At 36.9% G+C, this 21,762-nt stretch overlaps 2 protein-coding genes across 2 annotated transcripts; both read left to right on the plus strand.

Annotated features, from left to right (window-relative positions):
- The first annotated feature begins 5,765 nt into the window (after positions 1-5,765).
- LOC101549156 (olfactory receptor 1052-like) lies at positions 5,766-6,704 on the plus strand. The gene has a single exon (XM_004621728.2). It carries the CDS (start codon positions 5,766-5,768, stop codon positions 6,702-6,704), a length of 939 nt encoding a protein of 312 aa, XP_004621785.2.
- A 12,888-nt stretch (positions 6,705-19,592) lies between these two features.
- LOC101549430 (olfactory receptor 1052-like) lies at positions 19,593-20,531 on the plus strand. Its single transcript, XM_004621729.2, has one exon. It carries the CDS (start codon positions 19,593-19,595, stop codon positions 20,529-20,531), a length of 939 nt encoding a protein of 312 aa, XP_004621786.2.
- Positions 20,532-21,762: the final 1,231 nt, after the last annotated feature.

Genomic DNA, 21,762 nt, shown 5'->3' on the forward strand with positions numbered 1-21,762 from the left:
TCCTCTGTGTGTGTGTGTGTGTCTCTCTCTCCAAGTTATTACCTCCCTTGCTTCCCATTTAATTCACTTACATCATTGGGCCAGACAGGCAGGGGTCAGTGGACCCTGCAACATTGCAACATTTCCTGAGCCACCCAGGAGAACTTCTCCTTTAGAAAAGAGTCACATCTCCCACTTAGAACAGAGCCTAAATCCTATAAAATCTCACAGTGGAGATGTTACTGGTGCCCATTCAAGCAAATCGATGAAAAACAGGATGACAGTGCTATGGCAGTGCTACAACTTTCATGCTAAATGTTTCATCAAAAAAATTCAAAAAGCATTAAGAAAATTAGTTGCGGTACATATGATATATGAACATTCTCAAAAATTTAAATCAGGTGAAATATTTAAGGAAGCTCCACATAATATTATGTATCTGTGACTTCTTCACTAGAATTTATAAAAGATTATTGAGCTATACTCCACAACTCTATGAACCTTTTGAAATCAGGAAGAACACATTTTTTTTAATAAAAGAGCCAACAGTGGCTACATGACCTTATATCTCCTCATTCTCAGCAATGGAAAGCAAATTATCAAATACTTCTTTTCCAGCAGGTTCGACTCTGGGGGGGAAACTCCAAACAATAATAGTGAGATTTTTTGTTTGTATGTAATCAAAGTAAAGAGAAAGTAAAGTGAAATTTACCAACTACACAGGTGGGATGGGGGGATGGGGGTGGGGGGGTGGAGGGTAGGTTTACTGTGGTTCTTGGTCATGGAATATATGCACTGGTGAAGGGATGGGTGTTCGAGAATTATGTAACTGAGACTTAAGCCTGAAAGCTTTGTAACTTTCAACATGGTGATTCAATTAAAAAAAAAAAGGAGCCAATAGAAGACATGCAGTTTAATGACTTCTTCTCCCCTTCCCTACTCCTCTTTTTGTATTTGTATGCACGTGCTTCAGTAATGTCTCATACACACTTTGTTTTGGGAGTGGAAAGTGGGCTACATACTACTGTCCTCATGGTTTTGTCCAGTTCTGGCTCAGGGATCACTCCTGTTGGTTCTAAGGCTCAGGATACCATATACAGTGCTAATGATCAAACCAGGATTGGTTGGTTGCAAGACTTGTGCCTTAACTTCGATATTATCTTCTGGGATACTACCTTAATGTGAACAGTTATAAAAGTTGTTGAAGTATGATTTCATGCATTATTAGATTCAAAAAGAATGACTGTAGTACATAGACTGTGTACAAGTGCACAGAAGAGAAGGTAGTTCTGGCTCACTAAGCATTACGCTATTTAAACAAGAGTTCCAGTATCCTAAAATATTTGTCATTAAGAGAACCTATCCATTTTTTAAATAACTTAATTAGGAAGAGATAATACCGTCACTGTCATCCTGTTGCTCATTGATTTGTTCGAGCGGGCACCAGTAAAGACTTCATTGTGAGACTTGTTGTTACTGTTTTTGGCATATCAAATATGCCAGGGGTAGCTTGGCAGCCTCTGCCATGCGGGAGAGATACTCTTGGTACCTTGCCTGGCTCTTCGAGAGGAGTGGAGGAATCGAACCCGGGTGGGCTGTGTGCAAGGCAAACGCCCTACCACTGTGCTATTGCTCCAGCCCCGGAAGAGATAATACAACTTTATCAACACAAAAGCAAACATATCTAGTAAATAATGATTGAGAAGATCTGCAGCTCTAAAATTAGTTCTTTTCTCTGGAGACCGGAAGGATCCTAATGATCCTAATGATCCCACCTGTGGACATCTGAGATTTATATCTACAACCTGAGCACAATTTAGGTCCCCACAAACAGAGGCACCCGACAAAACAAAATTCTACCGCAGGAATGAGTTTTTTAAGTACCATGGAACCTGGGCTTCACTACATATTGGACTTTGTACTTTAGTTGTGAGTTTAGTTGTGAATATGTTTAGAGAGTGGCAATGTAGACTAATTCCCAACTCTTGATATATTCTATTGTCTATGCATACCAAAAAAATATATGCGATTAACTGTATGATTTTAGAATCATTTCCAAACTATGAAAACAATTGCTGACCTGTGGTGTGACTTTCATAACTTACTACATTCTGTAGAAAAAGGTAACATCTATATAAATACCCATATTCCTTTATTTTTTCTGTGCACAGATATGTATGTTTTGGGCATTTAAACTTGGTTTATATAGTGATTGCACATTTTTTTTTAGTTTTTGCACTATAAAAATTTATGGAATATTCTTTAAAAGCAAAATTTCTGAGATTGTTAATATATGTTAATTGCAGTACAAAGAAAATAATCCCAACCAAAGTGGATGTCTGAAGATGTTTAGACTTTATTATTTAGGTAATAATACTTTAACAATTATTTTATGTTTTCTTTGAGTTTATCACTAATGTTATTGTAATAATACTAGATATAAGTATACTTAATTAATCCAAATCACTATAACTCTTCTGCTATAAGACACTATAAGATTCTATCCCAAGTGTAGTTTGTCTGAATAAAGTAGTCATTAAATCAAAGAAGCACTGTAGCACTGTCATACCCTTGTTCATCAAGTTGCCTGAGTGGTCACCAATAACATCTCCATTGTGAGACTTGTTACTGTTTCTGGTATATCGAATGCACCACAGGTAGCTTGCCATGCTCTACCAAGTCAACGTACTATTTTAAAATTAAGCTAAGTATTTATTCCATGATTATATAAGATTGTGTGAATGTGTGTATTGTTTTATTCTTTTTTCTTGTAAATAATTTTAACATAAACCATAAGCATTGATTACTTGTATGTGATTCATATATTTTTGGACATAGATACATGTAATTACTTATGTTATATTTCACCTAGCCATTTATGTGTCTAGCGATGATGTTATATAATGGCATGCATTATAATATAAATAACGAATTATATGATATATTACCTTTTACAATGCATTTATTTACAAATATTTTATTCATATAATTGCATTCAATGGACAGACAAATGTCTATGAGACTATTAAGGGATGATATAGTAGACATTGTTCTGTTTTGTTTAAGAAATGTGGACCTGCAATATGGAAAGCTCTTATTCTGAAATTTAATGACTCTTCTGGTAGGAATGTGTCTGCTTTCTCTTATTCACTAAGGTGAAAACTGCTTTACAGCTTGTAATTTATCCTAAAGTAAAATACTTCCAAGTGTAATCTTCTTCAAACTGAGTAGAGAGTAATATAATGGCTCTCTGACATCATAAATCATATATAAATTTCTGTCAAGAACTTCATATTTTCCATAAGCAAATTGATTATTTTTTCCCACACATTTCACAACACTGGACGAAAAAAAGAAAAATTTGTTTCACTATAGGTTAGGTTATGACAATAAATATTGTGTATATTTTTTCTAAGAGAAAGTTCATGCTTCTGGGTGATCTAAAGAAAGCTCTTTTGGATTTTGAAGAAAGCAGCAAGTTGTAGCATACTCTGCATTTACTGATAGAATAAATCTGTGATAGATTTATAATACTAAGAGAGCAAAAGTACCTCATACCTTGACTCTTGGTAAAAACTTTCTCTCTGTACTTATTTTTCCTGGTATGAGTTCAGGAGTGGAGCGATAGGGCGTTTGCCTTGCGCTTGGCCGACCCGGGTTCGATTCCTCCATTTCTCTCAGAGAGACCGGCAAGCTACCGAGAGTGTCTTGACGGCATGACAGAGCCTGGCAAATTTCCTTGGCATATTGAATATGCCAGAAACAGTAACAACAAGTCTCACAATGGAGGTGTTACTGGTGCCTGCTGGAACAAATCGATGAGCAATGGGATGACAGTAATACAGTGATTATGAGTTCAATATATAACCTGATGCTAAACATCATATTGTTTACTGAACCAAGTCATCCTTGGTTTTCTCCTGAATATGCTCCTCCTCCACAAGTCTTCTGTTTTTATGTTCTGGTGCTAAGACATTTCCATCTCTATCATGTATCAGGTAATTTTTACATCCACTGTGAAAACTGATATTAGTCAAACTGGAAAGAATTTTATTTTCCTTATCCTGCTCCAGGTGGTAAAGGTAAACTCTGATTTACTAATGCTCTAAATGACCTGTGATAGGAACTTAATTGGGCAAATCCAGAAAAGAGCTATATTGAAACTCATAGCGTAATTATTCCACCATAATCCCATAGATGATATCACCATTGCACTGCACAGCCTTACAGGAGAATACAATAAATGTAGGACATTAATGCAAATCACCTAACCTCAAATTTTCTTTTAAAAAATGAATGTGGAAACTGGAAACTCTGATACTATAGTTTGCTATTAGATTTTACTTTTAAAAACTGCTATCACCAACAAATTATTCTCTTTTCCTAGAATTCAGGTAGATGGCTTCACAATGCTTTTTATGTGTGTGTAAACTTAAACTAATAATTTCAGTCAGTGAGAAAAACTCACATATTGAAGATATTCCTTTTGTTTGGGTGATGACATGGAAATATCTCTCTAAAATTATTCAAGTCCTGAGATAAGTAGAACCCATTTTTCCCCCTGAAAACCATAACTCAGGCATCTATTTTGAGCTCTGCAGTCTCTACCACAATTTCTTGTATGAAAGACATGCAGTTCTTGGATATTTTTTTCTTTTGGGGGTCACACCTGGCAATGCACAGGTGTTACTCCTGGCTCTGGACTCAGGAATTACTCCTGCAGTGCTCAGGGGGCCATATGAAATGCTGGGAATCGAACCCAGATCAGCCATGTCCAAGGCAAATGCCCTACCCACTGTGCTATCACTCCAGCCCCCCTTTTTTTTTTAAATATGAAACTGACCCACTACAAAATAGAGATCCTCCATCTCTGTTTTTGTTTGTTTTGTAGGCCACACCCCACGATGCTTAGGGCTAACTCCTGGTTCTGAACTCAGGGATCATTCCTTGCGGGCTCCTAGAGGCCAAATGGGGGGTCGGCATCAAACTCAGGTCAGCTGCACGCAAGGCAAAAGCACTGCCCACTGTATTTTAGTTCCAGCCTTCATCCTACCATCTTTTTCTACTCACAGTCCTTACTTTTGATGTGACACTCATCATTATTGCAGATAATATTGATGTGTGATATTTTTTATTAGTGCTATTGCTAAAATATCTATCATAATGCATTCCCCTCATTCCTCTATCTTTTCTTCCAAGACAAATCTTTGGAAAGAAGCCACCGTCATTTATTTTCCAAGTGGATTATCAGAGCAGAAGGTAAGATCTCCCAAAGACGAAAATCACTGATATTTGAGAAAGAAAGAAGTTTGCATATTTTGAAAGTTAGAATCATAAAAAAACTGGGTTTGAAAATATCAGAACAGTTTAGGTGGAGGATGAGGGAATGATTAGTAGTATAGGGCTCTCTAGTTTGTAGTTTAAAGGCAAGTATTCAAACATACTATAGCATGAATCAGAGGTTTGGCATAAGGTATGATCCAGTTGTGAATTCCAATTCAACCAATTGCTAGGTTTTTTAATCTACACATTTTAAATACTTTAACTTGTACTATAGAAACTGAATGGTATGCAGCAAAATTATCTGTAAAAAATTAGTCACTATAGATAGATTATCTAATACATATATGGTACGCTGTTGAAATTCATCTCTTTTACTAAATACATGGAAAGCTTCAGGGTTCTCTATTAACATAAATTCCAGGTCATGGAGCAAGTATTTTCTTTTTGGAATCTGAGTGACATCATTTTATTTCACAACTAAGAAGTTGCATAAACCTGAATCCATGGCAGGCTGGAATCATACAGGAGTGAAGGAATTCCTTCTGGTAGGTTTAACTGAAAACCCTGACTTGCAGATACCTCTGTTTCTGATTTTCTTTTTTATTTACTTCATTACTCTAGTAGGTAATTGGGGGATGATCATCTTGATCAGGTTAAACGCTCAGCTTCATACGCCAATGTACTTCTTTCTCAGCAACCTCTCTTTTTGTGATATTTGCTATTCAACTGTCTTTGCTCCTAAGATGCTGGTTAATTTCCTATCAAAGCACAGGTCCAGCACGTTTTATGGCTGTGTTCTCCAGAGTTTCTTTTTTGCAGTATATGTTACCACAGAGGGCATCCTCCTGGCTATGATGGCTTATGATCGGTATGTGGCCATAGCCAATCCTTTATTATATACAGCTGTAATGACCCAAGGGGTTTGCATTCAGATGGTCGTTGCATCTTACCTGGGAGGACTCATAAACTCATTGACACATACAATCGGTTTGCTGCGACTGGACTTCTGTGGTCCCAACATTGTGAATCACTATTTCTGTGACATCCCTCCACTTCTGAAGCTCTCCTGCTCAGATGCCCACAACAATGAAATGTTGCTTTTGATATTCTCCGGGGTCATTGCAATGTTCACTTTCATTGTCATCATGGTCTCTTATATTCGCATCATCATTGCTATCCAGAGAATCCGTTCAGCTGAAGGAAGGCGCAAAGCCTTCTCCACTTGTGTCTCCCATTTGACTGCTGTGACCTTATTCTATGGGTCCGTGACTTTCAGTTACATTCAGCCAAGCTCTCAATATTCCCTGGAGCAGGAGAAGGTGTCTGCTGTGTTTTATACATTGGTTATTCCCATGCTAAACCCACTGATTTATAGTCTGAGGAATAAGGATGTGAAGGATGCAGCAAGAAGGACAATAAGATGGACGACAAGTTTTACTTGATCCAAAAAGTTTTCGTCCACATAGCGTTAACCTGACTTGCTTTAAAATGGTACTACAAACATAATCAAGATACTCATAAAATCTGGAACTTGGGTGTTGAGTTTCAACTGAAGATGGAAAATCACTGTATTTTAGAATTTATTTTTTATGACTTTTTATTTTTTTTAAGAGCAGATGCTGGATTTTATACAGAATTTTATAGCAATGGTAAAAGATTTTACCAGCTTTTAAACAAATCTGACGCTGATTCAACATTACTTTTCTTCTTTTTAAACTGGCTTCATAAAAATGAATGTCTTCAATTTTATATTTAAAATATGTCTCTTATCCATGAAAAGTAAATGTCATTAAGATAAAATCACTGTCAGTTAGAGTTTATACATTCAATATATTTCTATTGTTTATCTTTATTTTTCCCACTACTCTATAATTCAAAACATAAAGGTATCTTAAAACCTGTTAAGGAACAAGAAATACATGCATATGATAACTTTTCTGGAATATTTAAAGTCAAATAAATATATTACGTTTTCTCTAGAATATATTTTTAGCTAAAACAGAGGAAATAATTGTGAGAAGTTATTTGGAACTATGTGTAGAGATCTCGAGCTGGAGTGACAGTACAGTGAGTAGGGTGCTTGCCTTGTGCACAGCCCACCTGGGTTCGGTTCCCAGTACCTCAAGCCCTGTCAGGACTAATTCCTGAGTGCAGAGTCAGGAATAATTCCTGAGCACAGCTAGGTGTGGCCCAAAAACAACAAAACCATAAAAGGTTTTTCAATTTTAATAAAGTGTTTAAAGATTCTCTTATTTGTTAGTAAATAAAATCCTACATGAACTGAAAATAGTCAGTTTTTTTAAAGATTTCATAACACCAGTATTAGTCATATTGGAAAAGAAAAATCACAAAAGAGGAAATAATGAAGCTGCAGAGAAAAACACTTTGGCAGATGAAAATACTGTGAATAATTAGAAGAAACAACATAGTCAAGAATAGATAAAGAAAAGTATCTAGCAGAACTTGAGAAATATTTAATTATTTTAGAAGAATAGATGAATGCAGCTGGAATATTTTGAAATTTTATGATTAATAAAATAATTTGCAAAAGAATAAAGATAATAAGAATCTGCCTGACATTGAAATTTCTAAAAGAGAAAGGTCCTGAGGGGCCGGAGCGATAGCACAGTGGGTAGGGCATTTGCCTTACACGCAGCCGACCCGGGTTCGATCACCGGCATCCCATATGGTCCCCCAAGCTCTGCCAGGAGTAATTCCTGAGTGCAAAGCCAGGAGTAACCCCTGAGCATCGCTGGGTGTGACCCAAAAACCAAAAAAAAAAAAAAAAAAGAGAACGGTCCTGAGAAGTGAGATATAATCACGAACAAAACTAAGGGGGCAAAAATTTCTTATAATGTAAAATATATATATATCAAAAAGATTAGAACTGGATGGAAAGCAGGAGGAGGAGTGAAAAGTAGTGCAATTGAAAATATCCCCTGATATAAAATGACCCAGATCACGTATAATTTAACCGAGGGCAAGTTGAACTTAAGAGTCAACAGAGGGATAGTGTGATCTACTTAACAGGCTCACTCTCACTGTAGTATTAATAACTAGACCTTAAAGTAGCTAAACTAAAAGCTGATCTCCTCTCAGAAGTTCACAGCCTGTTACATTTGACTTTCCATAGAGGAACTGATATGAATGTAAGTTATAATTGTATTTTGGTGTTAGACCTGGTAGGAAGTAAGAGAAATGAATTGTTAAAGATGAATCCAAGATTTTTATTTATTTGTTTATTTATTGTTTTGGGACCACACTGGAAATGCTCAGGGCTTACTCCTGGTTTTGCACTCAGGAATTACTCCTGGTGGTGCTCAGGGGACAATATGGAATGCCAGGGATTGAAGTCAGGTTGCCCATGTGCAAGGCAAGTGCCCTACCCACTGTACTGTTTCTCTGGCCCCTAAATCTAAGGTTTTTCTGACAAGCATATCTCCAGTGAGAACAAGGTGGGTTGAACAGGAAAGCAGTATCTCTGTCTCTCTGTCTCTGTCTCTGTCTCTCTCTCCAAGTTATTACCTCCCTTGCTCCACACTTAATTCACTTACATCATGTGGTCAGACAGGCAGGTACCAGTGGACCCTGCAAGCTGCAACATTTCCTGAGCCACCCATGAGACCTTCTCCTTTAGAGTCACTTTTCTCACTTAGAACACAGCCTACACCCTGTATGATCTACACCCCTTAAATACGGATCATAGAGGGAAAAAATGAGCTTCAGTTCCACATATGTTTAATACCAACTTAATTAACAATTAGCATCACTGTCACTGTCACTGTCATTCCATTGCTCATCAATTTGCTCGAGCGGGCACCAGTAACCTCTCCATTGTGAGACTTGTTGTTACTGTTTTTGGCATATCGAATACACTATGAGTAGCTTGCCAGGCTCTGCCATGCGGGCAGGATACTCTTGGTAGCTTGCCGGGCTCTCTGAGAGGGGCAGAGGAATCGAACCTGGGTTGGCCAGCATGTGCAAGGTAAACACCCTAACCGCTGTGCTATAGCTCCAGCCCACAATTAGCATAATTCATTTTTAATTTTAGACATAAAACTCCCAAAAAATCATATTCACAAGACTAGAAGGTCTATACCTTGGATTTAGAAGGGATTTTTTTATTATATATCCTTTATATTTTTTAAAAAAAATTTATTAGTGAATCACCATGAGGTACAGTTACAAACTTATGAACTTTCGTGTTTGCATTTCAGTCATAAAGAAATAAAAATAATAGAAAAATATAAGATATTTCAAGAGAGAAACGCATTATAGCCAACCATTCTATTTTCTGTCTGTGAGTTTGCTATTTTAAATTCTATGTAAAAATGGAAATGTGGTATTTGTCTTTTAATGACTAGTTTCTTTTACTTAGTGTAAATTCTGCAGTTCAACTCATGCTATTACGTGTCAGAATTTCCTCTCTTTTTGTAAAAAATAAGGATTTATAGTACACTGAATGAAACATTACAATTTTTTTAATTAAAAAAATGTTGTTGGACCACACCCAGCCATACTCAGGGCTTTGGGGCCTACTCCTGCTTCTTCACTCGCTGAGCACTTTGAGGGAGTTGGGAAGTCAGAAGGTTACCAGGATAGAACCTCAGTCCACAGTGTGCATGGCAAAGACATACATGCAAATATCCTATCATTCTGGTCACACCAGATTTTCCTCAATCACTCTATGAGTTTTGACATTTGGGTTAATTTCATGTTTAGGCTATGTTAAGTAATGCTTCAAAACTCATGGGCACACGTGCCTTGTTTTGTCTTTTTACACACAAAATTTGGTTTCATTGTACAGACTGTTTAGCAAGAAATGATTTTTTCAGTAAGAGCAACAGATTGAAAAAGAAGGTTTGTACATAATTGTTACGTCCCACATTTTTGCAAAACGTTTTAGCATAAAATCTGCAATGATTATGCATGTCACTCTGGTGGGACAAGGAGAGGGGTAAAGTTATTTAATGAATATAAAATTATGGTTGTGCCAGATGAACTTCTAGATAACTTTAGTAAAAAGTGCTGCCAAGGTAGGCAATGTTGTACTGACCACTTAAACATTTACAGGGGGAGCTTTCATGCTAAGTGCTTAAAAAAAAAATCCAAAAAGTGCAAAGAAAATTAAATGTGGTACATATGACATGAGGATGGTTGTGGTAGCCATACAGGTATAAGCATGTGTTCAAAGTTATTAATTTAATATATCAGTTTTGTAAAGTTTCTGGTACCTCAAGTGTATCTAAATAAAATTTTATGAGAGGCTCTGATGGAATTTTGTCTTTTCCAAAAATGCATAAAATTTTACACAGTAGAAAAGGATATTTAGAGCAGTAAAGAGATATTCAGTGATCTAAGATTGAAGGTCAGTTGGTGATAGTAAAAGGTTAACTTATTTTTATATTATATCATAAATATAATTAGCCAGATAAAGTATAATATTGATCACAGTGGAATTTACTATCAAATATATAACAAAAAGTCAACTAATATATATTTAAATGGTATTCATAATATATAATTGCAATTAATTTATATAATTTCCACAATTATACTTTTGGGGGCCTCCATGTCCATTTTGGTTGTGTTGAAGGGTCAAGCTAGGGATTAAATGCTAAACGTTAGAAGATGGGTCTATCATTTAGATCTATCTCATTGACCCCAACTAATAGGCATTAACCCCTTTGGAAAGCCAAACATTCATGGATTATTTTATGATTTTTACACTATAAATATGAATATATAAAGTTTAAAACTATCTTTGATAATAATATGAGAAAAGGTAGAAAAAATATGAATATAACATATAAAATAAAATAAATGACTTAAGAACAAAATCAATCTTTTCCATAAATTAGTGAAAAGACTAGTAAAACTAATCAGAAAATGTGAAAAAAGTCAAATTTCTAATAGCATAAATTGAAGAGACTATCATTACACATCCTGTACCTTTCTAAAGGGTCCTAAGAAGAGAGTTTAGATAAAAGAAATTGTTCCTAAAGAAACAAGGCCAGTCATAATACATATAAACAATAAAAATACCTATATAATTCTAAGTGTTAAAAAGATTAGTTTAGAATGAATTAACACTTTTTAAAATGGAAAATCATTGCTAATATATTATGCTAATGTAATTATATTCAAGTTAGAATAATAAATTTAACTTGAGCATCTTGAAATTGTGTGTAGGAATGGTTAGGGATGTGGTTTAAGTAGATCAACTCTCATTATATATGTGACACCCTGGGTTTGATCCCTAGAAATGTAGTAGTCCTCCAAAGCCTTAGTACAGTAATGAGAAAAAGTTAGTAGATAAATTACTTAAATAAATTCAAAACGCTGGATGTTAGGGCTAAAAATATAGAAACCAGATTGATTTTTAAATGCCAGTTTTAGAGTGAAAAGTCACAGAGTCAGTGAAATTATTTTTCCTTATATAGATAGATACATGCATGTAAGATACATCTATATATAAAACACACAAAACTGTACAACAATTCTTGTGAAACAATAAAGGCAAGACAGACAAAACAATAAACAGAGAAAGTTCTTGAATTGCCACATCACACACATATTAAAATAAAAAATGTTTCAAATCAGATATGAAAAATAAAAAGTTTATGAATTTTATTAATGATCTGGGAAACTAAAATTAAAACTCTATGAAAATTCCATTAAACTCAGACCAGAAAGTCTATCATGAAACATTAAAAATACTGAAGTGCCCATGTAAAGTTGCAATGCAACTTTTGATTGCACAACGCACATTTGGATTGAAATGTGCTTTATTTGTGTATTATTTTGTTCTGTTTCATTTTGTTCATTTGGGCCACCCTCAACTACGCCCATAACTTTACTCCTGGCTCTATCCTTAGAGGTCACTTCTGACAGGCTCAGGGATCCATACTAAGTATCAGGGATCAAACCCTGGTAGCCACATGTTAGACAGGCACCTTATCTGATGTACTTTCTCTTTGGCCCCAGAAATGTTCTTTAGATCATCAACCTTGGACTACCGTAAACTATGAAAGCTTAACTTACAAAATGCAAAGTCTTTGTAATGTATTATATATAAGTTATAGGACCTATGAGGAAAATATATATATTATATATACATATATATATATATATATATATAAAATCTATCCTGTGGGGGGGGGCAGCGGGAAGTGAAATCAGTCTTCAGAAACGCCTCTAAATAACTCAAATGCTGGACTGAGTAAAAACAGACTTCAAACTCAACTTTATATGTAAGATTATAAAATAACTAACATCAACTAAAATCAACATATAAATAAAGAAAATCATGGTAACAATTGCTCATCAGATAATTAGTTAATTAAAACTGAATCACTGTCACTGTCATCCCATTGCTCATCGATTTGTTCGAGCAGGCACCAGTAACGTCTCTCATTGAGAGACTTATTGTTACTGTTTTTGGCATATCCAATACGCACGGGTAGCTTGCCAGGCTCTGCCGAGTGGGCTCGATACTATCGGTAGCTTGCCAGGCTCTCCGAGAGAGGTGGAGGAATCGAACTCGGGTCAGCCACGTGAAAAGCAAACACCCAACCGCTGTGCTATCGCTCCTGAATGATTAATACAAATTTCTGAGTAACATATACATTTTTGCTGTTTAGTTAATGAAAATATTTTATAGTTAAGTTTGGATATTGTTGCTATTTTAAAAATTTGATTGAATAAAAATAAATAAATTATTAAAAAGAAATAGATGCATATTCTATAATTGAAAAAGTTCAATAGTTAGAAATGACGGGAGACACATGCGGAATGATGGCAGAATGAAGCAGTGAATTTATGGCCAAGGGAGATAGCAGTTGGGTGGTTGCCTTGCATGTAACAACCAGAGTTCAGTCCCAGATCCCATCTGAACCTACCAGAAATGATCCCACAGCCCAGAGCCAGAAGTGGGCCCTGAGCTAGCACCACTGGTTGTGGCTCAAAAGCCAAGTTAAAAAAAATAAACAAACAAACGAACAAAAGGCAGTGAATTTAAAAAATAGGTGGAGGTTGGAAGCCTTTCTTATGAGCTGGAGGAGAAGGCAGCTGGAATAGAGAAGGGATCACTAAATCAATGATAGTTGGAGAGATCGTTCAGGATGGGAGCTATGTGCTGAAAGTAGATAAAGGATCAAACATGATGGCCTCACAGTATTTGTACTGCAAATCATAATACCTGTAAGTAGAGAGAGAGTAAGAGGAAAATCGTTTGCCACAGAAGCAGGGGGAGTGGGATGGGGTGGGTACTGGGGACACTGGTGATAGAAAGTGTGCACTGGTGGAGGGATGAGTGTTTGATCATTGTATGACTGAAACTCAAATGTGAAAGTTTTATAACTGTATCTCACAGTGATTCAATTAACAAAAAAAACATTTTAGGACTAATTCTACTGAACAAAAAGAAAAAGTGAAAAGTCATGAAGACTATTATGAACACCAGAAAGATATCTAAAGAGACCTAGTGGAAATTCATTGAAAAGAAGGATAAAGAGCAAAGAAAACAAAACACAATCCCAAATCTCAATGGACAAGCTTTCTGTGTTTTGTGAAAAGACTCTAGCCAACATTTCACCAGTTACTGCTGCTTCATGACACGCAACATACAGGTGTAAATTTTAGGTGTCAATAGGTCTAAATGTGAAAGAGCAATTTGAAAATGAGTCAAAATTACATTGCTCTATCCATTATATGTATATAAAAATATTTTTTACAGTATTAACTGTTTTTTCTGTTAGTAGCAACAATGCCTAAATTTAAAGTACTAAAGGAAGTATTTCCGCTAACTAACTAGTAAAACTGAATAAAAATATTTAGAAAAACTCAGCCAAAGAAATTAAGAATTAACTTTAAGAACTAAAAACTGCAATGTATTACTGAGAGAAATTGGAAAAGTGCAAATATATATATATGTATATATATACATATATCCTATTAATAGATTGGGAGTATCCACTAGCAGGTGAACTAAATAGTTCAACCTAATGGAACTAAATAATGATGTCCATAACAAAATTTTATTTAATATTTGTGGTTGAATCAAATACTTGAAAAAACCCAACTATCCATCAACAAATAAATGATATATTAATCAGAATTTTTTTTATTTTTTTCTTTTATTAGTTCACCATGTGGAAAGTTACAAAGCTTTCAGGTTTAAGTCTCAGTTATACAATGCTCAAACACCCGTCCCTTCACCAGTGCACATATTCCACCACCATAATCAGAAATTTTTAAAAACAAAACTAATAGTTTATGTAACAGTGTGGACTTTTCTCAAAACATAACTGGAAAAAAGAAATATGCCGGACAAAAACACATTCCCTGAATATTGCCAATTTTATGAAACTTTGCTATACAGAGATAAAGCTGAACAATTGAGATAAGAACTAAGAATTGCTTGAAAAGACAACATTAAGGACTTAGAGGGCTAAGAAAATATATTATGGTTTTTGCTATTGTATTTTGACACATTTGTCAAAATTCTTAAATAAACATTTAAAATAACTTGCATATTTAAATCACGATTGTTATTAAACTTCAAAAACTTTTATTGGATAAGGATAGCCATTTTTTTTTGCTTTTTGGGTCACACCCAGCGGTGCTCAGGGGTTACTCCTGGCTTTGCACTCAGGAATTATTCCTGGCAGTGCTTGCGGGACCATATGGGATGCTGTGGATCGAACCCGGGTCGGCCGCGTGCAAGGCAAACGCCCTACCCGCTGTGCTATCGCTCCGGCCCCAAGGATAGCCATTTTTAAAAATAGTTTTGATATATTACATAAATTACTTTATGCAAAATCTAATCATATCCTCTTTAAACATAAGTTCTTACTGCTAGTAGGACTGGACCGATAGCAAAGCGGTGAGGCCGTCTGCCTTGTACACGGCCGACCTGGGTTCAATTCCTCCGTCACTCTCGGAGAGCCTGGCAAGCTACCGAGGGTATCCCGCCCGCATGGCAGAGCCTGGAAAGTCACCCGTGGTGTATTTGATATACCAAACACAGTAACAACCAGTCTCACAATGGAGACATTGTTGGTGCCCGCTCCAGCAAACCGATGGCCAACAGGATGACAGTGCTACAGTGCTAGTCTCCACTGTGAGACTTGTTACTGTGTTTGGCATATCAAATATGCCACGGGTAGCTTGCCAGGCTCTGCCGCGTGGTTGAGATACTCTTGGTAGCTTGCCAGGCTCTCTGAGAGGGGCGGAGGAATCAAACCCAGGTGGGCCGCGTGCAAGGCAAATGCCGTACCTGCTGTGCTATCACTACAGGCCATTTGTAACTAAAACAGTAAAATAACAAACTGGTTTTTATCAAGTCTAATTACACTGTTTTAAATTCCACTGATATTGGAGTGGATATTGCACAACCTGTATGTGTGTGTGTATGTGTGTGTGTGTGTGTGTGTGTGTGTGTGCGCGCGCGCTCATGCTCACTCATGTGTGTTTTCTGACAGTTGACCTCAATAAACATAATCACCTGAAAAGCTTATTTTCCAATTCAGGCACCATCATCAGCTCTTTTGTATTTCATTCAATAATGATATAATCTTGGTTCTCCTCAAACTGTCTTCATTTCCTTCATTTTATTATTGCATTAGGAAACAAATGCCTTAAGGGAATAATTAAATTCTTGAGAATTTCTTAAATCCCTCGAGGAACAGAGAAGAACTTTTAATATGTTTATTACATCTTTTTTATTAGAAAATGCACCCCAGGGACATCATTCCCATTTGAACTAAGGCAAATATATAACTGAATTTAAATCTTCACCTACCTTCTGACATGACTGCTTTTTAATCCTTTTGCTCTTTCTTTCAATCATGAAATCTATGCATTTGATTCTCATACATTAAAGGATAAATTTGAATTTCAATTCTACTACTTCTAACTTAAGTCATTTACCTAAGTTAGATATTACTATGAACATCAGACAAATTTAACTGTCTTTTACGGTTTGTTTTCTTTTACTGGGGGTGGTGGGTTGGTAAAGAGAAATCTCAGGAATGGAACTCTTTGCAGTCCCTACATGAGCTGAGGTGTGCACATTTTTCCTTCCTTTTGGTAAGTTACATTCATTTATTTTAAGTAGTCCTCATAGGTACATTTTGCAAGTCCGTTAATAGTATAATAAATGACTGAACTGCAGATAAAACGTCATTTACATCTTAATCTTATACTCAATTCAAATGACAGACTATGGAGGCTACTTGTAATTTGAGATTGAAATTAAGGGTCAAGAGGTTATGGAGCAAAAATGTTGTGCACTCTCAATGGAGAAATGGAAAATAAAAGATTTAACTCGATTGAAGATTTTTTTTTTTTTTGCATTTTGGGTCACACCCAGCAATGCACAGGGGTTACTCCTGGCTTTTCACTCAGGAATTACCCCTGGCGGTGCTTGGGGGACCATATGGGATGCCGGGGATCGAACCCAGGTCGGTCACGTGCAAGGCAAACGCCCTACCCGCTGTGCTATCACTCCGGCCCTGAAGATGTTTTTTTCAAAAGAACACGTTCTAGTATAATTCCATACTTCCATAGTTTTGCATGCCATTGTGGCCACTCTACTACCATCCCTATTTATTATCAGACCAGCACCTTGCAATGCTGTTCTTTTTATGTGACCACTGCAAAGAAGGCATAGAGTCTCCCAAGTGGAGAGATAATGAAACCACCGCTAGCATAATTATCTTCTAAAGATAAACTTATGAACATCCTTAAATATTGGGCTGGAAAGAAAATATAGTGAACAGGACACTTGTGTTGCACATGGCAGACATGGGGTCAATATCCTGTACCCCAATACGATTCCCTCTAACAACCCCAGTACGTAAGTGCAGAGTCAGGATAAGCTATGAGTACTGCCAAATATAGCCAAAAGACAGTAAAATAAAATATTTGTTCTTAAGGTTCACTTCAGAAGAATGTACACTAAGTTTGGAATGATAGAGAAGCTTAAAATTGTCCTAGTGCAAGAATGATATGTAAGAGACTAGAGAGATAGGCAAGTGGGTAGGGAACTTTCCTTGCTTGCACGGTTCTGGGTTTGATCCCTGGCACCGCTATTGTTATCTATGCACCTTCAGGAGTGATTCTTGAGTGCAGAACCCCAGAATAAGCCCTTCCCCCAGTGGGTTTGGCCCCAAAACAACCAGAAAATGACATGCATATTTATGAAATATTTTGTATTCTAAGTATATATAGAGAAATGTTTGTTCTTTTATATATAATTATATACTTATTCAACTCTTCAACTACTGAAACATAACTAGTGTGTATTAACTAAAAGGAAAAGTTGTATTTTATCCTAAAATACAAGATCTGTGGTGATTTATAGGTTTGTTAACTTTTTATAGGTTGCCTTTATTTTTCTCAAAAAGTGCATAAGGACTGTTTTCTCAGTCTCCTGCATTGCTTTTCCCTCTGGCTCTCAACTGAAGGTGGTGTTGACCATGTTTCATGCTGCAGCTAACTTCACCCCTACTCCCATCAATGGGCAATCTTCTGAATAGCAGGCACCTCTGTCAATTCTGAGGATAATTCCTGAGTCTTGGATATTAGGACCTCACGTGGCACATTCAAATTTTCTTAAATTAATTTTTAATTTTTTTATTTTATAAGGTAGTTCACAATATTTGATTACATTTAATGCTCAAACACCAATCCCACCACCATGACCCCTCCCCACCACCATATTTGGGATGTTTCCATCCCAAGCCCCAATCCCTGTCCCAAAGCACAAATGAAATAATATATTTTGTGTAATTTGTTATGAAAAACTGCTGAAAATGCTACAAAATAGAATCCATAAAGGAAACAGTGTGAAGATTGTTCTACTTTGGCAGGGTCCATTAAAGTCTTCATCAGGATATCACTAACATGTTGTTAAAGATTGAGTGATGTGAACTTGCATATATATATATATATGAATATATATGCATATATGTATATATTTCCCTCTATAATTAGTTGCCTACTATTTGAACCCCATCAAATGTGGTGTGGTACTCTTGCAGAATGGATTGGGAGTGTCTTATGTGACTATGAGGTCCAGGACTAGGTTCACTCATGCATGAGGCTCTGCCTGAGCATGTGGGGAGCGGCCTTGAACGTGATGACGGTTGGGTTCTGGAGGTTTTCAGCTGCTGGGGCTGGGTCCCTTGGGACAGGGAGGGCTCTCACCAGTACCCCTCTGGGGTGCCCTGAGTGAAGCAGACTGGTGTGAAGTTTGGTGGCAAGCACATTCAAATTTGTTTTTTTTAATGTGTATGAATTGAGAGCTTTTAAGATGTGTATGAAGGCATGGAAGTGGAAACTCTTAGACTTAAGTGCTACAGTAGTGAACAGGGAAATAGATCAAGTGCCAGGGGCACAAATGTAAGGTTCCAAGTTGAATTTGATCTCTTACACTAGAAGGCCCCCATCACTGCCAGGTGTAACCCGAAAGGACCAAAGCACTGTTGGAATAGCCCTGGTCATCCCAAAGACCCCAGAGTCAAGCAGAAACGTATCATCCACCTGAGTATTGAACTGAACCCTTTGAATACTGCTTCCAAGACACCCCCATATATGAATATGGCACATAGAACTTATTATTATATGTTAGTGTATTTGACCTGAGAAACCATTCCATGCAAAGAATCTAAAAAAGAGAACTTCAATGGGTCACATGTTATATTTCCAATGCAAGTTAGACTACAAAAGCAAGATGTTGTAATTTTAGATTGAAACGCATTTTAGCTGTTTTCCCTAGCATTAAGATAAACTCTTAGAATGCTTCCTGAAGCTGAGACCTCAGTATTTTATTTTTATTTTTCCCCCACTGACAGTATATCCTGGGCTGGAGCGATAACACAGCGGTTGGGCTTTTGCCTTTCACGCGGCCGACCAGTGTTTGATTCCTCCGCCCCTCTCGGACAGCCCAGCAAGCTACTGAGAATATGGAGCCCACACGGCAGAGCCTGGCAAGCTACCTGTGCGTATTGGATATGTCAAAAACAGTAACAATAAGTTTCTTAATGAGAGACGTTACTGGTGCCTGCTCGAACAAACCGATGAGCAATGGGGTGACAGTGACAGTGACAGTATATCCTAATGGGATAGCAAATAAATAGTGCTTGAAGAGATGAGACTTTCTAGCTAAAATGTTCCTGTTTAATAACTGAGGTGATGATCAAGGAAGAGATTTCAGTACCTTAATCACCCAGCTAATAGGGGTGCTTACCAGTCTTAATTGTACAGCAGCATTTCATCCATTTCTTTCTTTCCCCTTTTCACTAACAGGTACTGAGAAAAATCCCATGGCTAGTGGTAATTTTACAGCGGTTACAGAGTTTATTCTTTTGGGCCTCACAGATCGTCCTGAGTTGAAAGTGTTCCTCTTTGTGCTATTCTTGCTGATCTATACCATTTGTTTAGTGGGGAACCTAGGGATGCTTTTCCTCATCCAAATAACCCCCAAGCTCCAAACTCCCATGTATCATTTCCTTAGCTGTCTGTCACTTGTTGATGCCTGCTACTCATCAGTCTTTGCACCCAAAATGCTGCTGAACTTCTTTGCGGAAAGGGAGACGATCTCTTTCTCTGCGTGCATTGTGCAATACTTCTTTTTTGTATCCCTCCTGACCACGGAAGGCTTCTTGCTGGCTGCAATGGCTTATGACCGCTACATGGCCATCGCCAACCCTTTACTCTACACGGTAGCTATGACTAAAACGGTTTGTGTGGTCTTGGTCATCGGTTCATGTGTAGGTGGTTGCATCAACTCATTGACACACACAGTTGGTTTGCTGAAACTTTCTTTCTGTGGGCCAAATGTCATCAGCCATTTCTTCTGTGACCTCCCTCCGCTGCTGAAGCTCTCCTGCTCTGACACGTCCCTGAACGAACTGTTGCTTTTGATCTTCTCTGGTGTCATTGCCATGATCACTTTCTTGACTGTGATGGTCTCCTACATCTTTATCGTTGCTGCTATCCTGAGGATTCGTTCAGCTGCCGGGAGATACAAAGCCTTTTCCACCTGTGCTTCGCATCTGACAGCCGTGACGTTATTCTATGGCTCTATAAGCTTTAGCTACATTCAGCCCAGCTCCCAGTATTCCTTGGAACAAGAAAAGGTGGTCTCTGTGTTTTATACCTTGGTGATCCCTATGTTAAACCCCTTGATATACAGCCTCAGGAACAATGAAGTGAAGGAGGCTGTGAAAAGAGCTATAGAAATGAAATATTTCCCTTGCTAATTTCCCGTATGACATGTCCCACGACAGTTTATCTAAAACAAGTGCTTTAGACAATGATATTTACATGCACTCACTAAAGTCTTGACCCGGAAGGACACTTAGACTTATATAATTGAAACTGCTTTTGTTGTTTGTTGGTTTGGGTCCACAGCAGGGGATGCTCTGGGCTTACTCCTGGCCCCTCTGCTCAGGGATCATCTCTTGTCGGCTTGGGGGACTGTGTGGTGCTGAGATGGAACCTGGATGGGCTGTGTACAAGGCAAATGCCCAACCACTATACTATTGCTCCACTTCTGAAACTTTTATTTTTTCAGTGGAAAAAAAAATAGAGGATAGAACACATGCTATAGGATGGGTGGCTGATTATAATGCAAACTATTATGAGATAAATATGAAGAGCTAGCTATTATCGGACCACTCCTAAATATGGTTAGAAATGAATATATATATTTATGCACCTATATTCATAAATGAATATACAGATTGGCACTCATATATATAGTTAGAAATGAATATATATGCACCTGTATTCAGAAATAAGCACGCAAATGCAGAGATAAGAGCATAAAATTCATAAGAATATAGAATTCCTCTAACTAGTTCTCTATATTACAGAGTGCAGAAAAAATGTAAGATATTTCTGAGAAAAAAATGTTTTCATGCTTGGATTTTTTCATAAAATAGGCAAGTGCATGTTCTTGAAATTACCCATACTACAGCTATTCTTAAAAATTGTTATTCATGAAGAGAACTTTGCTCTCTTTTATCTTTCATTCAAGTTGGTTGGTTTCCAGAACTTCCCTACTTCTTCTTTTAGGAAGTGGGGGGAGGCAAGTTCGCTCAGCATCTATTTGGAAATCTACTTCTTAAAGCAAACAGAATGAGCCGGCTGATTACTCAGATGCCTAACCTCTTCCCATTAAATCTTTATTATACATGAAGGTGATGGGTTGGAACATCATAGTTTTATTACTTTCCGCATGGATGGACCCCTGAGATTCTGAAAAAGTTTTTTCTAAAGAATTTTACTTTTTATTTAAAGAAGAAACTTCAAAGAATATCAGTGAATTCTTATGATAAAGACTCACTTTTCCTAAACTTTAAGATGTAAAATCTTCTTTAACTAGCATACAGACAAAAAAAAATCCTCTATAAGAATTGCTGGCAAAAAAGAAATCACAAGTAGTCAATTGTTTTTGATTAAATTATAGATATGTATAATTATATACAT

Source organism: Sorex araneus, chromosome 6 (assembly GCF_027595985.1).
Source record: "Sorex araneus isolate mSorAra2 chromosome 6, mSorAra2.pri, whole genome shotgun sequence".
Lineage (NCBI taxonomy): Eukaryota > Metazoa > Chordata > Mammalia > Eulipotyphla > Soricidae > Sorex > Sorex araneus.

Bases quoted from the DNA above. Each gene is read 5' to 3' on its own strand.
- LOC101549156 (XM_004621728.2), top strand. From the start codon at position 5,766: ATGGCAGGCTGGAATCATACAGGAGTGAAGGAATTCCTTCTGGTAGGT.
- LOC101549430 (XM_004621729.2), top strand. From the start codon at position 19,593: ATGGCTAGTGGTAATTTTACAGCGGTTACAGAGTTTATTCTTTTGGGC.